A 15,238-nucleotide genomic window follows, 5' to 3' on the forward strand; every position below is an offset into this window, starting at 1 on the left:
TCGCACTGCAGGCGCCGCGTCAATCTTTTCCTCGCGAAGTCGAGCGGCGTCTTTCCGGTTCGGCGTGCGGTGAATTTTTCAACGCGGAACAAGCTGTGCGTCAAATATTTCGCCGCACAAGGAGTCCAGTTGCAAGAGAGAAGTCCTTTTGGTCCTGAGACTTCAGGGAACAGGAGGCAAGCTCTATCCAAGCCTTTGGAGAGCACTTCTGCAGCAAGGGAAGAGATCAGCAAGACAGCAGGGCAACAGCAAGGCAGCAGTCCTCTGTAGAAAGCAGTCAGGTGAGTCCTTTAGGCAGCCAGGCAGTTCTTCTTGTCAGGGTGCAGGTTCTGGTTCAGGTTTCTTCTCCAGGAAGTGTCTGAGGTGGTAGGGCAGAGGCCCTGTTTTATACTCAAATGTGCCTTTGAAGTGGGGAAGACTTCAAAGAGTGGCTTAGAAGTGCACCAGGTCCCCTTTCAGTTCAATCCTGTCTGCCAGGGTCCCAGTATGGGGTCTGGCAGTCCTTTATGTGAGAGCAGGCCCTCCACCCTCCCAGCCCAGGAAGACCCATTCAAAATGCAGATGTATGCAAGTGAGGCTGAGTACCCTGTGTTTGGGGTGTGTCTGAGTGAATGCACAAGGAGCTGTCAACTAAACCCAGCCAGAAGTGGATTGTAAGGCACAGAAAGATTTAAGTGCCGTGAAATGCTCACTTTCTAAAAGTGGCATTTCTAAAATAGTAATATTAAATCCAACTTCACCAGTCAGCCGGATTTTGTATTACCATTCTGGCCATACTAAATATGACCTTCCTGCTCCTTTCAGATCAGCAGCTACCACTTCAACAATGTATGAGGGCAGCCCCAATGTTAGCCAATGAAGGGAGCAGACCTCACAGTAGTGTAAAAACGAATTTAGGAGTTTTACACTACCAGGACATGTAAACTACACAGGTACATGTCCTTCCTTTTACCCACACAGCACTCTGCTCTAGGGGTTGCCTAGGGCACACATTAGGCGTGACTTATATGTAGAAAAAGGGACGTTTTAGGCTTGGCAAGTACTTTTAAATGCCAAGTCGAAGTGACAGTGAAACTGCACACACAGGCCTTGCAATGGCAGGCCTGAGACAAGGTAAAGGGGCTACTAAAGTGGGTGGCACAACCAGTGCTGCAGGCCCACTAGTAGCCTTTAATCTACAGACCCTGGGCACATATAGTGCACTCTACTAGGGACTTACAAGTAATACTAAATAGTCCAATTTGGTGTGATCCAAGGTTACCATGTTTAAAGGGAGAGAGCATATCCACTTTAGCACTGGTTAGCGGTGGTAAAGTGCGCAGAGTCTAAAAGCCAGCAAAAAACAGTGTCCAAAAAGTGGAGGGAGGCAGGCAAAAAGTTAGGGGTGACCACCCTAAGGCTGTCAGGTCTAACAATGTCCAACTGTGCATGGGTGTTGCAGCCTAATAAACAGCACGTGTTGACTGACTCAAGGCAAGGCTAGTTGAGAAGAAAATGTACCTTTGGAAAGAGTCCACTCTATTTCTCTCCGTCACGTGCCCTGGTAGGAAAGTCTTTAAGGTTAACTCCATTGGTGCTCACCTCGACCAACAGACTTTCAAGTGTTGGGTGCTGGGTTAGGAAGTCCAGGTATCCAGGGGCAGGTCTATGGTAGTGGAAGACCTGTCAGTGGACTGGGAGTCCACAACACAGAGGAGCCCATCTGCGCAGCAACTCAGTCAGGCTGGCCAGGCGGTACGAATTTTCAACACTTTAGTTTTTAAATCCACAGTGAAAAGGTAAAGGTCAATGACCTCAGCAGACCTCCTTTTAATAGCAGCATATGAAGTGCTTTCCTCAGTTTGAAACTAGCCCCACAACAGGTGAGGTATCCAGCATTCTATACCTCCAGGTCACCATCATGGTAGAGTGGGGCCAAGCCTTTCCCATTCCCACCAATGACATCTCCAAACATCTGGACAGGGTCAAAGTCCAAATTAAAAAGGCTGGTGCAACTTCTGTGAAGTGTACCTGAGTTAGATGGGTTCAGCAGAGGCTGCGGCACAGCAAGATCTGGAAATGGGCAGACTGTAAACACCAAGGCACTTGTTGTGGGGATCTGCTGCAGACATCTGTTTGCAACAGTACATTCGAGGTTTGAATCAAATCGATTTAGGGGGTGACATCCCTTGCACACTGAAATTGTTTTTGATGAAAATATTCTTTACAGAAGGAGCTCTGGATCTGCTGCTAAAGGAGCAGAAAGAAAGTAACTGACGTACTTGCACATGGGTGGCTCTTACATGTGGCTCCATTAGTCACTTCCAGGGCGGAATGGCCTCAATTTGGAGTCACGCGGCACCACCTACCACTGAGCAGGAACACTGCTTACAGATCCAGTCTGGTGGAAATTCACAGGGTGGGGGATTTGTGGTTAGAAATATCCATCAGAGACAGGTATTTGTGGCTTATGATCACTGGCCATTTCCTGTGTTAGTCATGATCCCAGCCTGTCTCTGCTGCTAACCCTATTCACTTGTTATTGCTTTATCCCTGCAGAACTCCAACATCTTTTTGAACTACTGTAGTCACAGTGCCTTGCAAGAGACAATTTCATGAACAGACCACAACCCTTTTCTGAAAACGTGCCTGTAATATATCCCCAGAGCATTTCAGTGCCTCCATTTTGGGAGGATAAGCACTCTCTGTACCACTGAAGGTTCAGCATTGTGGTAACAAAAAGATCAGATTCAAAAGAAAAATCAGAACTGTGGACGAACATCTCACACCTCATATGTGACAACTTAAGAGTTCTGGCATGTCTCAAGCCCTAGAGCCTCAATTCAATTCATACTGCAAGGCCTTACTTGTAATGAATTCGATTTTCCTTAAAATAATTACTATACCTACAAATCCCAACGTATTTGAATGCCATCCTCCACACAGGGGTGGACTGCACATTTTAGGATGCATGTTTAGACCTCATCCCACAGTGGTCACTTTGATCTAGGAGTTTTTCTCTTATCCATAGAGCCCTTGGAAGCAACACCTCAATGTAATACAAAGCTGCAGTTTCGATCTGCAGAACAAAGGAGTTATCACAATAAAAAAGCCACCTTTAGAATCTACAGGAATGCTAGAAAATCACATAAGCCCATGCCTCAGTAGTAACTTAACTACTGCCTTTTCTCAACCATCGCAACTGTATATTAATGTCAAGAAACACTTCATTACTTACCGTGTTTGTTCTTCTGCAACTCTGTACAGCGATCGTTGATAAGTTGCACAACACCAAGATTCCGCACCTCCTCATTCACACAGAGATTCTGTAAAGTATAACACTTCAGAATAGAGCAGCCTTAAATGTGTCTTCACTTTGTTTACAAAATATTGATATTGGAGTAAATAATGGTATAATAGTTACACTCGTGATTTATCCACACACAGGGACAAAATGTCTATTTGAGCAAATTACTTGGTTCTAAAGAAGAAAGAAACACATTTTGTATTCCTAGCCCACAATATGATTATCATAATACTTTATATTACCAATACCTAGAGAGGTCACTCATAGGTTTAATTTAATTTTCATCAATATTGGGACCTTCTAATTTAAAAAGTAATCTTTAAGGATGAACGCCTCAAGAGGAGCTGCTTTTAATGCTGTACAGATTTCAAATTTGCATTTTAAATAAACACTGTATACTTAGCTCAGGTGTGCTGGCTATAAATGTCTTGCAACTCTATGTATGTTGACAGTAGCTGGAAGAACAGTATAAATGGGGAGCTCTTTCCATTTCTGCCTTATTATGATGAAGGAAAGTAGACCCTTCTATTTTTTTGAAAGGTGTACACATTTTAATACATTATATATATATATATATATATATATATATATATATATATATATATATATATATATAAACAAACAGGTCCACCACCACTTTTAATAGGATTCATTCATAAACGTACACTGAGTAATCTAAATCCAATTAATATCACTTCATTATAAGGAAAGTAACAGAATGAACACAACATCTTGCAAACGTCTTTGCTCCAGTATTAAGTACAAGTTTCACAATCACTTATTACTCCTCTTCCTTGGCTTAACTCAGTGTTTTGGAGGATCAACCCTGTTATTGACTATGCATCTCGAGTGTGCTACATAAGGAACTTATTTGGATGATGATTTTGAAAAAGCAAAAAATAAACAAGCAAACATGCTAATATTTTCTCTATTGAGATCATAGCCAGTGACCACCAATGCTGCTTCTTAGTAAATTCTCTTTTTATCCCAATCCTTAACCTTTGTCTCAACATTTATATGCCCTTTATCCAGTTGAGAAGATCAATTTCAGACATCACCCATTCTAATGCTGGAAGAATTCTGAGAAGCCTTTAAGTAGTCAAAAACTTTCTCACAAAACACCTGATAAGCCAATAACATTCAATTGCATTTAAAAGTGCTATCGGTCAATCAAACAGATCATCTGCAATCGTCTTTTCACCATCCAAAGATTGATGCCTACCACCCTTGTGAAATGCAACCTAAAAGAGACATGGTACACTCAAACAGTAGCTCCTCAAATCTCAGGCTGACCATGAAACACCCACTATCTTAAACCTATACAATCTGATAGACTGCCATCTGAATTTCAAGCAGCATGTAAAGGAAGAATATCTGAACAATTCCTATTATGCGTTTGTGTAAATTCAAGACATTCCTGTACCAAACACTACCCTGCTCACTAGCCTCCCTAAACCACACAGCACCACTGACATAGTCCGTTCAATAGGTAGCTTTCATGCCGTTGTTTCCGATTAAGCACCACCTATCTGCTGGTGGCAGCCTGAGGCTGCTGTCTCACGTCAGCCTAGTGAGGTACTGACCACGGCCCTTGGTTATTGGAAACTACTGTTACAATAGATATCTAAGGTTTGCTGTTTTGCTGTTCCAGGTGCATCATTCTAGAGGTAATATGTTTAGCTGAAGTAATTTATATTCACTGGTATTTGTATGTAGCTTTTCCAGGGTGGTGGTTATTAAGAACATACAAAGAAATTAGATGAATACAGCCAGCTTTAATGAGGATGAATGTTGTTGTGCACATGTGTGTAAATTAATTAATTTTTTTAAGTAGAAACAGTTTCAAATCAATATTTTTGGTGGACTGATTGTGGATGTAATTTGAATATATGGAATAGTACTATGTTTGTGCACTGTGTGTACAATAAACAATTTGAAATGTCAAAATGTTGCTTTACATCAAAACCATTAAAATCCCAGACCATCACTTGTAGGTTTCTACTGCAACTTCTGCTATCACACCCCTCATGCAGCAGCAGCTCTGCCACATCCTTCACTTCACTGCTGCAATCCTCACCATAATCCTCATTCAACCACTCTTACCCTGCCTACCAGAACCCTTCACCTGTGACGCAGTACCCTCACTCCACCATATCAACCAGTGCAAAACCTCATTGTTTACAGCATTATGTTAGTTTGTATCTGGATTTGAGCAATCTTATCCACATTTGTTATTCTACATCAATACTGAACACTAGCGTTTTTTTGACAACTATCATTTGTAACACTACATACAAATTAAGCAGAAAGTCAAACATAAGCATCTTTCCTTATCAAGTTATGATAGGTACCTGCCGGGAGCCCAATGATACCACTCTTGTATCTTTGCCAAACGGACTCTTCTGAACCTCGTGCACAAACTGGGCCAGTTGAGAGTGTGTTCGGCTACAATAGTAGATCTGCAATTGGAAGACAAGAAACAAGGTTTGCAAAAGAGCTACCAATGTAAAATACAATCACATCAGTACAATGTGTCATGTGCAAAGGCATTCAAGTGTCTAGATTTGAAAAACTCAAAACGAAAAATCAAATTAATTTAGAATTTGCAAAACAGTGATGCACTGGCATCATTTCTCTTCTTAATTATTTTTAGTGCATTTAGCACTATGTCACCCTGCTTCTGTAATGTGGCCTGGATGAAGAACTGTATTTTTACTTTACTGCCACCAAACTGGGCCAATTTATGTCACAAAATAAATTTCATAAAGAGCAGACATGTTCTAATTTGTTTGCCAAAGCCTTGGACTAGGTTTACTGGCAACACCTCTGGATGGCATTAGAAAGGAATAGACAGAGACCGAATTAATATCCTGGATCAAATAATATAGTTAAATGGCTCAATACGCAATACCAGAATGTTACATGTGAAATGGTTGCATTACTGATTATTAACTACCAGGGAATCTAACACAAAGAATTCAAACTGGCACAATATATGTCTCAGAGGAAGTGCTTCCGTGTGACAGAAGCATTTTCCTATTAAAAAAACAAACAATAATTAGAGCAATTACAACTTTGATCATGAAGACACATTCTTTGTCCAGTATGCTGTGTGAGCAGCTGCAGGATGATAATCTTGTACTGTGGCTGAGTTGATGCCGTACACATATAATGGCAAACACTTGACCTAACAAACTGTAAAAAAAATAACCTTTTTTGAAGTTAAACAACATTTGGTGCAATTTATAATATGTATCCAATTACATCTGTGGAGTGATGGCAAAATATCAATGAGTCACCAACATTTCGACAGATCTTAAAGTCTTAATTAGAACAACTGGGTATTTTAAACATTTCAACTACATGGGAAAGATTGCTAAAGTAGAACTTTATTTTGCAGACCCAGGCCTTATTTTGTGTACATTGCGCCTCAACACTGAAGTACACAATGTACATACATGTACCCCAAGGGAGGTCATAGATACCCAGAGGTATCAGGCGAAGCCATATATAAGCTTTATAACCCTCAGAGGGATGATACAAAGCCACCATATAGTGAAAAGTCTACCCAACATGTCATATACAAAACCTAACCAAATATATTTGTTACATCAATATTCTTACACAATACATGATGCAATGGAGTTTAGAAAAATAACTTTTCACTTTACAAAAGTGGTGTTGTGCTGTGCTGGCATGTGTTGCTGTTGCATTGTGTACTGTCTGGGTTGTACTATTGCATAGTATTTTTCTATGCAATTATTGTTTGGCTCTATGTTGTTCATGCCACTGCACCTTATTCTTGTGTTCCATTTTAATGGGAAGCCTTGGTAGCACAGTTATCACCAGACAAAATGGGAAAATCACCGGGAGAGAGACTTTGGCTCAGCTCACATGATCATGGCTGATCCTTTAGTTGTACTTACACCAGAACAGTGTGAACAAAGTTGATATTCCAAGGTATCAAACAACTTGTTACAATAAGCCTGCCTTGATACTCAACTCGAAATTAATGTAACTTGTTGTAGTGTTCAACTTTTATCACTTTGTTGCATTTACTCTTGTGTGCCCTTAACAGTTGCACATGGGGTCTGCCCCCAAGCCAGCTTTCTGCCCTCCTAGAGAGACGTGCGAACAACTCCCAGGAAAGGAAACAAAGGATGCCTCTCTCTTGCAGGAAGCCAAACGGATGTTAGCCCAAAACATGAACTTCAAAAGAGAAGTGGCCTTTGAAGGGCAAATGCCCAACACTTGGTAGAGGGGCTGCTTAATTGTTTAGGTAGCCAGCCACCCCAACCGCCCACCCCAGTAGTCACACCTATGGGTTGAGCTAAGGAGCTCTGGATGCCAAGAGAGGAGTTCTGCCATGTTGGGAGTGGGCAGAATGCTGCATTCTTGGATAGCCAGATGCCACATTTCCCAGGAAGTAGTCATCAGGACAGAAGAAACCTAGTAACCCATTAGCTACCAAAAGTGTCTACCCTAAGGGCATTTCGCAAGCCTAGACAGGACACCCATGGCACCCAGAAATCAGGTCTTCATGCGACTAGAGGAATGACCATAGAAAGGCTGTACAATACAATACAAACTCTCTCAGTGTACAGGTGGCCAATACAAATCAAGATCAACTAATCTCAAGGGAAAATACTGTAGAAAATCCCTGCGGCTAAAAACCCAGGAGCAAGACCAAAAATAAAACTGAGCAAAAGAGGAAATCCAGAAACAAAAACTTCCCCAAAACAAATTGGTTAAGGAATTACACCATCTTAAAAAAAATGTTTAGCACCAGAAAGGCCTCCAAACGATCAAGAGTGAATGAGGACACATCAGAACAAAACATTCAACCATAAGTATCATTCAACACAATGTCAACAGAAATAGTGCACTTTGTTTTCCCACAGGACTCAGGTCAGTTCTCACGACCATATCAAGAGGCTAGACTACACGCCATATTCAGCTGCTCAACCCAGCCCCCATGATACATGAAACCTCCTTACAAGAGGAGCAAGACAAGATGCCTAGAGCACCCGGGTTGGGATCAGGCACAAACCCTGAGGAACATAAGGGAGGAACAAAGCTTGACAATGAAATCACAGCTCAGACGATGGACGGTATAACGATCTCCAACAGATTCTCTCTATCAAAAAGAATACTTCAAAACACCATGCATGGGCCATTTTCCACCCCCAGGCAGCAGGAGTACGGAATCTTCAGTAACCCAATGGTGGCGGAAAGGAGAACATCTGCACGCAGGATCAACCTCCAAAAAGGGGGAATCAAGCACAACTCTGTTCAATCCGGCATACTGCTCAATGGGAAGCAATGATATTCTAAACTGAAGTAACATCCTTAAATTGTTAAACCAGTTCCCAATTCTCGCCTTGGTCACCTCTGCAGACATCGATTATATCCACATTATTATCCCTACCCTTGGGTACCAAAGCAAATCAACTAGGGCTACCGGGACCTCTTCCGACAATGCCCAGACAATACTTTGAGACAGAATGCATTCAAGAGGCTGCAGAATAATAGTGCAAACCTATCATGAACCAGGGTACCCACACCCACTGAGGAGAGCCAAAGGTGACGACACTGAGAACACAGGCAGTCATCATACGCCTACTCAGTCCTAAAGAACGCAAAAGGTATAATGCAACCGTGAGTGGGCAAAATGAGAGCTTTAGAATCAACGAACTATAAAACAGCAGAACTCCTGCAAGAGACTTTGAATAACTAGAGGGGTTGAATTGCAAGTACCATCAACCAGTCATCAATTCTGAAGTGAACCAGCCTAGAACACACAGGCAGGCTTGAATCCAGTAAAACTATCTCTCAAATCTGTTCATGTAACATACACAAACTGGCGGGCAAACTAGATGACACGGACCTATTAAGCTACCTGCAAACCTTTGTAGTGATTGCTCAACAGGAAACATGGTGCCAGGAATTGCTACAGATCAATGGGATATTCCTATACAGGCATTGATAAATCTTTGCAGGAAGGACATAAAAAGGGACACAACTTGCTCGGCAAATTAGAGCACCAGGGTCTACGGCTCCTCAACAGTCGATTCTTAGAAGGCATCCCTCCCACTCTGTTCATTCACTCCCTAATAGACTATGCTCCAGGCTCCGTGACCCAGTTAAACTCTAAATTCAACTTTCTTACTTTATTTGGATTCACTTGATCCTGGAAGTAAGCACAAATTATAAAAACATTAAATCAACAAGGTCAGGGTACACATATCATCCAGTAGACTATCAATAATAATAAGTAAAAAAACAATAAATCTTTCTGCAAATTTCTAAGAATACATGATAAATATTAAAAACAGACAACATTAAAAATAAGAAATTCATCAGTCAACATCTGTGGAAATACTAAAGCGGGACAAACAAAAAAAAAAAAACCTTACCCTTCAATAGCAGGCTAAAACAAGTTCTTCTAGGTTCAACAAAAAATGTAGAAAGTGAAAGGTATCCTGCGGAGACGCATGGTCACAGGCACCCACAGACCCAGGAACATACATCCTTAGGGGGAAGCTATCAAAAGATGCAGAAGATTAAACCTAAACCTTATGAGCAAATAGCGGTCTCTGTGGTTTTTATCAAGCGCAAGATAATGCTCCATCGACTGTGTCTTTGTCAACAACACATACCTCCAAACCGTGGGCTTCCAGACAATGCTCTTCTTTCTAAAAAGTTGTCCTTCGCCCAGGATCTGTCTGCATTACATATACTCTTATGGTTAGAACAAACCTACCCCCTCCCCAGATGCATAAAGGAGTCCTTAATATATTTAATGTAAGGGATTTTAAGAGCGCCATCAAGTGTAAGTCGTTTAACATCAACCTATTCAGGCTAAGTTCTTCTTAAGTCCACAGTCTGATCCCGCCCAACAAAGGTCAGAGAGCTAAAAAAGAAATTGCTCAAATTAACTACCCCCAACCCTTCATGGACACACAGTGAAGGAATGCTCTAGTGAACGCAAAGTAACTGCTGCTAAAAAAAAAAAATCAGTAATCTGAAAGTGGTTATGTGTCACATGACGCAAGATCTTGCTGCCATTTGAAGCCTTCGAGATACATCTGGCTTGATAAATCTTCACCAGGTTCTTAAGGGGTTTACTACCCAACCATGATACCAACTAAAAAACTGCGACAACAGATCTAGGGAGCTCTTCATTCTTAGAAGCCACCAAAGGTTTTCAGGTAATGTTAGAGTCAAACAAAACATATAGATATGAAAAAGCCTTGACCTTAGTAACTGTGTGATTACAACTACTAAAAGATTGCGTTTTGACCGAACTAGGACCCACCACCATCACAAAAGATTTAGAGTAGTTAACTGCCAGGTCTAACTTGTCCAGAAGGTATCAAAGGAGTTTAAAAGGGTTTGCATTCCCCTCGAGGTCCTTGCCATCAGGAATGTGTCATCCTCATAATAAAACAGGGAGCGGACACTTCTTAGGTGGGGGCAATCAACCTCAGACTCCAACAGAACCTGCTCATGACTTTTAATAAAAAGGGTAAATTAGAAAGGGGTCAGCCTTGTCTGACCCCTCCTTCAGTTTTGGAACATTCAGTATGGGCTGCCTGACTTGAATACCTAACTGACACAGTAGTACGGGCGTGAAGGTCCCACAAAAAGGCAACAATATTAGGGTCAACCCCCATTCCCAGAAGGATAACCCACATTTTGTCCAAGTTAACCCTGTTGAAAGGTGAAGCAAGGTCTATGAAGGCCAAGTGAAGGGACTCAGGACAGGCAACAGGGTATTTGTTAACAACTAGGTATAGGTTCAGGCACTGGTCAATGGTAGAATTTCCGTGCCCATTTGGTTGTTCTTAACAATACACGCCCTATGACCTTTATGACAGAGTCAATAAGGAATATGGGTCTATAGCACTGTGGGTTACCTTTATCCCCCTTTTTAAAGGCTGGAACTATAACTGAGGAGGATCAAGAAAGAGGGTAGTCCTCTCTAACTGAAGCATTTAAAATCTGGGTTAAGGCTGGCCCTATACAGTTGTATCACTGAGGAAAAAATCCAGAGTGACACCGTCTGAGCCTGGGGCCTTATTCCTTGTTAAGCCCTGGATTCCCTTAGTTATTCCCTTTAAACTGAAGACCAAGTTTGATCTACCATGTGGGAGTGACGCAGGTACAAATGCCTCCGCTAGGAACGAATGATTATTATATATACCTCTAAAACGGGAAACCCATTGGCTAGCAACAATATGATGACATTTACCTGCGCAAAACAAGGTTGGTTGACAATGTGCCAAAAAAAAAAAGAAAGGAAAAAAAGAGCTATTTTTCCATGTGCTTGTTTGAGGTGGATCATTCCATACTTGTGCTGTAAGGTCATCTTAACGTCAGAAGAAATAGAGTTCGAAACAGGAGAGATAAAAGTTCAGTTGTAATATTGGAGATATTCCCAAAGGCCTTTAAGAAAGATAGATCACTAGCAGGCATTTCTAAACAAGCAGCAAAAGTCCTGTGCACAACTATGAAACCGGGAGCACTTTAATAGTTTCGGCTCAATTATTGCCCACCTTATGCGCCTACGCTGATCTGATAAAGAATGGACTCCAAGCGGCCCCTGAGCACAAGATAGAAGAGATCACTGCCAGCTAAGGGTGATAAAAACCAGATTATGGCCGTTAAAAACACTATGTGATCTATTGAAGTAGGACATCAGTAAAAAGAGAGGGACAGAGACAAATATGAAATCTATGATAGATGAACAACCCCTATCAGTACAAGTGGGGAGAATTTGAGGGCTTGGGGGAGTGGACAAATTTGTTCATGGTGAAAAGTAAACTGCTCTCATTTAACTCAGTGCCTTAATTTGCGTGACGTCAGGTCTAGAGGTCAAGAGCCTAGACCTGTGCTTTGCAACTGGGAAGTGGATACAGGATGACTGCAGAGCCGGCACACTTGCAGAACCAGACACAGAAGTTCAGAGGCCTAGTATGTTACCTCAAAGCCTCAGTGTTAGCATCAGAGGATGTAAAAGTAGTGGTACAGCCAGCAAGATCCAGGGACAACTGACGGTCAGTCAAATCAATTTCCTTAGAAAGGACTCCCGCAGATCTCGCGAGGAAAGTGTCTTTAGTTGAGCTGTTAGAGCCAGAGATGGGTTTGGGATTTACCACCTTTTTTTCCCCCCTCATGATGAAAGCACTTGGGCCCCACAAATCTGAGAGCTAAAACAGAACCAAAATCCCGGTTCCAAACACTGAGGCAGGGGTGACCAGACAATACGAGGACAAAAGCGACTTACTTCCTTGAAGATTATGCCAGACAGCGTACAGAATACTACACGCCCCGCTCACCCCCTCTCTCCCAGTGAGAAGTTGAAAGGCTGTGGACAGGGCCCAGCTAAGCCTTATCCGGCCATGGACAGACTCAGACAGGCCTGCTCTTCACCTGGGCTGTGCCCAGGGACAGTCCACTGGTTGCGGCAAGGAGTGGGCTTTTCAGCGCTACCCCCTGCAGGCGCTTAAGATTCTGGGGGCTGTGGTTAACTGCAGCTTTGACAGCACCTGAGCCAGCAGGTCACAGCAAGGGGTGCGCTTTTCAGTGCCAATTGATCCAGGTCCCAACTCCTGCAGGCGCTTGGAGTTCTGGGGACTGTGGTCCACTGCACCACTGACAGCACTTCTAAGCCCTCCTGAGGTAGTACGTACACTCATTTAAAAAGGCAGCAAGATCCAAGAGTGACCGACTGCTTCAGGAGTTAGGAATGGCCTTTGCTTTGAGAGTGGATAAACACACGGCGTCTTAAAGAGAGTTAAGTGGACCTCAACAACAACAGAATCACTGCCTCAAAATGCAGAACATCACCCACAAATCACCAGGAGCAAAAGTAATTCTGCAAAGGACAACAGGGGAGCGTTCACAGACTACTTTACCAAACAATATGCCTCAAGAGTAAAACCAACAAGGGCTCTACCAGCAGCTCACCAACCAAACAGCTGCAATGGTTACATGGAAGGAGCAATGAAAGAACTGAAACAAAATCAATAAGGCCCTGCGGGCAGTGTGGAAATCTCCATATAATGCAACCCTCATAGCGAATCTGAGATGCTCAAAAAAGGATATACAACTGGCAGCATGGAGAGGAAAGACACAAAACACAAAGGCCTTCTGGGCCACACTAATTTGGGACATTAAGACCACAACTCCAATGTGTTCTGGAGAACGGTAAATGTTTTAAGAAATCCACTCAAGGTCCGCTTGGGATCCAGCCTCTCAGAGGAATCCTTGGCTATCTTCCTGAATGCTCATTTTAATACACACACAAGTGCACCGGCAACACTAGCAGGAGCAGGGGGAGCCTCATCTAAGGAAAAAAGCACTCCAATTGTCCTGTTTGAAGGTGCTGACAGCACGCTTCAAATCAACGGCAACACCACACACTGGCAGAGAACCAAAGATAAAATCACAGGAGCCGAGGTCCAAAAATAATCCTACAGGCCATCTTCAAAATCAATCAGACTAAATGGGCCAAATTAGATTGCTCTGGCATAAGGTAGCAAAGCCCTACGGGCACACAACCATAGCAAGGATATACACACATACCTTTCAACTCCCTAGCTACACATCACAAGCATAGATTAAGTTGGAGTTTTACCTTGTAAAACACACACTAGCGAGGCATGCGGCCTTTGCTAATTTCTGCCACATACTCAAATCCTCTGAGAAGAACACCATTAACCACAACACCTTCACCTGCTAGAGATTATTTATTTACAACTGACAGATTCATCCTAGCATAAGTATGGTCTGCAGCACTGAGCTATGAAATATTTAAAAGAGTTGCAAATAAAGCATCTAAAATTCTATCATCTTTAGAGGACAAAGCAATCTTAGACAAATGATCACACACCTGGATAGTCCTAAACAGCTATAAGTCTCTGCAACTGCAGCAATATCTAGAGTAGCTTAAAGCAGCAGGATACAAGGCCAATACCTGAAACACCAACTGGAGATTTTACCCTCAAACACACATGCAAATGCCTGGTTGAGATTAGAAGGTAAAGGGGACTGTAGGCTGTGTGGCCACCCAAAGGAATACATAATTCATGTAATTTGCCTTTGCAAATCAAATTGACCCTTAGCCTTCGCCGCAGTTGGTTTTGCCCTCTCTGGAATCACCTTAGGGTATGCTCAGAGAAGCACTAATAGTCTGCCTCAACTCAGCTGACCTGCAATTTATCTCACGGACAGTAAAGTATCCTCAGATGGCTGAAGGGGCTCTAAAGAAGGCATTCAATCAGGATGATCCTAAGACCGGACTACAAAAGGTCGCTTAAAAAAAACCCTTTGCAGGTACGAATGGCACCAACCAACTCATAATGCTCTTTTGGTGGTGCTAGACAGTCAATGGACAGACAGCACGGCCTATCACCAGAGTGCAGTTAAGCTGCACTGACAGAAAAATGTAGAAAGAATAAGCAGAAGTTGGTGAAGGCAGAAAGACTGAGTGAAGTAGAAATGCAGAATTGACAGACAGAGCAAAGACAGTGTGATTCTGTGGAGAAAGGAAGTTACTAATACAGCTATGTTTGCAGACAACAAAGAGACAAAAAGACGAACTTTAGATGAATGGAAAGGTTGTGGATCTGACAGGAGAGCAGGTGAATGGGCAACGCAGGGATAGTCACGGGAAAAACGTGCTGTGAAATTCTACAGAATCTAGTGTGGTTAAGTAACAGGAAGTCTGAGCAAAAGAGATAAATTAATCCAGGTGGAAAAAAACCATGTCTGAGTCAGAATATGAACTGACTGAACAGAAAGTAAGGGGCAGATCTAAGGGAAGGGGCAAAAGGGGTATGTTTGCAAAGGAGAGTGAGAGTAAAATATTCAAAGTTATGGTTGAATGTGGAATACGTGCACATAGGAGAGATGAAGCAGGGGGGGAGGAATACAGTAAAATTGTCC

General features: G+C 42.5%; 1 protein-coding gene across 2 annotated transcripts in view; it reads right to left on the reverse strand.

Moving 5' to 3' along the window:
• The window catches only part of DDX11 (DEAD/H-box helicase 11), a 593,235-nt gene that overhangs the window by 367,032 nt on the left and 210,965 nt on the right, over positions 1-15,238 (reverse strand). For both annotated transcript variants that reach the window (XM_069228147.1, XM_069228146.1), the window contains 2 exons: positions 5,638-5,745; positions 3,218-3,305 (listed from right to left, as the gene is read on the reverse strand). In XM_069228147.1, the coding sequence (XP_069084248.1) occupies positions 3,218-3,305; positions 5,638-5,745 (196 nt within the window). The remainder of the gene's footprint in view (positions 1-3,217; positions 3,306-5,637; positions 5,746-15,238) is intronic.

This window comes from Pleurodeles waltl, chromosome 4_1 (genome assembly GCF_031143425.1).
Source record: "Pleurodeles waltl isolate 20211129_DDA chromosome 4_1, aPleWal1.hap1.20221129, whole genome shotgun sequence".
In the NCBI taxonomy this organism is placed as follows: Eukaryota; Metazoa; Chordata; class Amphibia; order Caudata; family Salamandridae; genus Pleurodeles; species Pleurodeles waltl.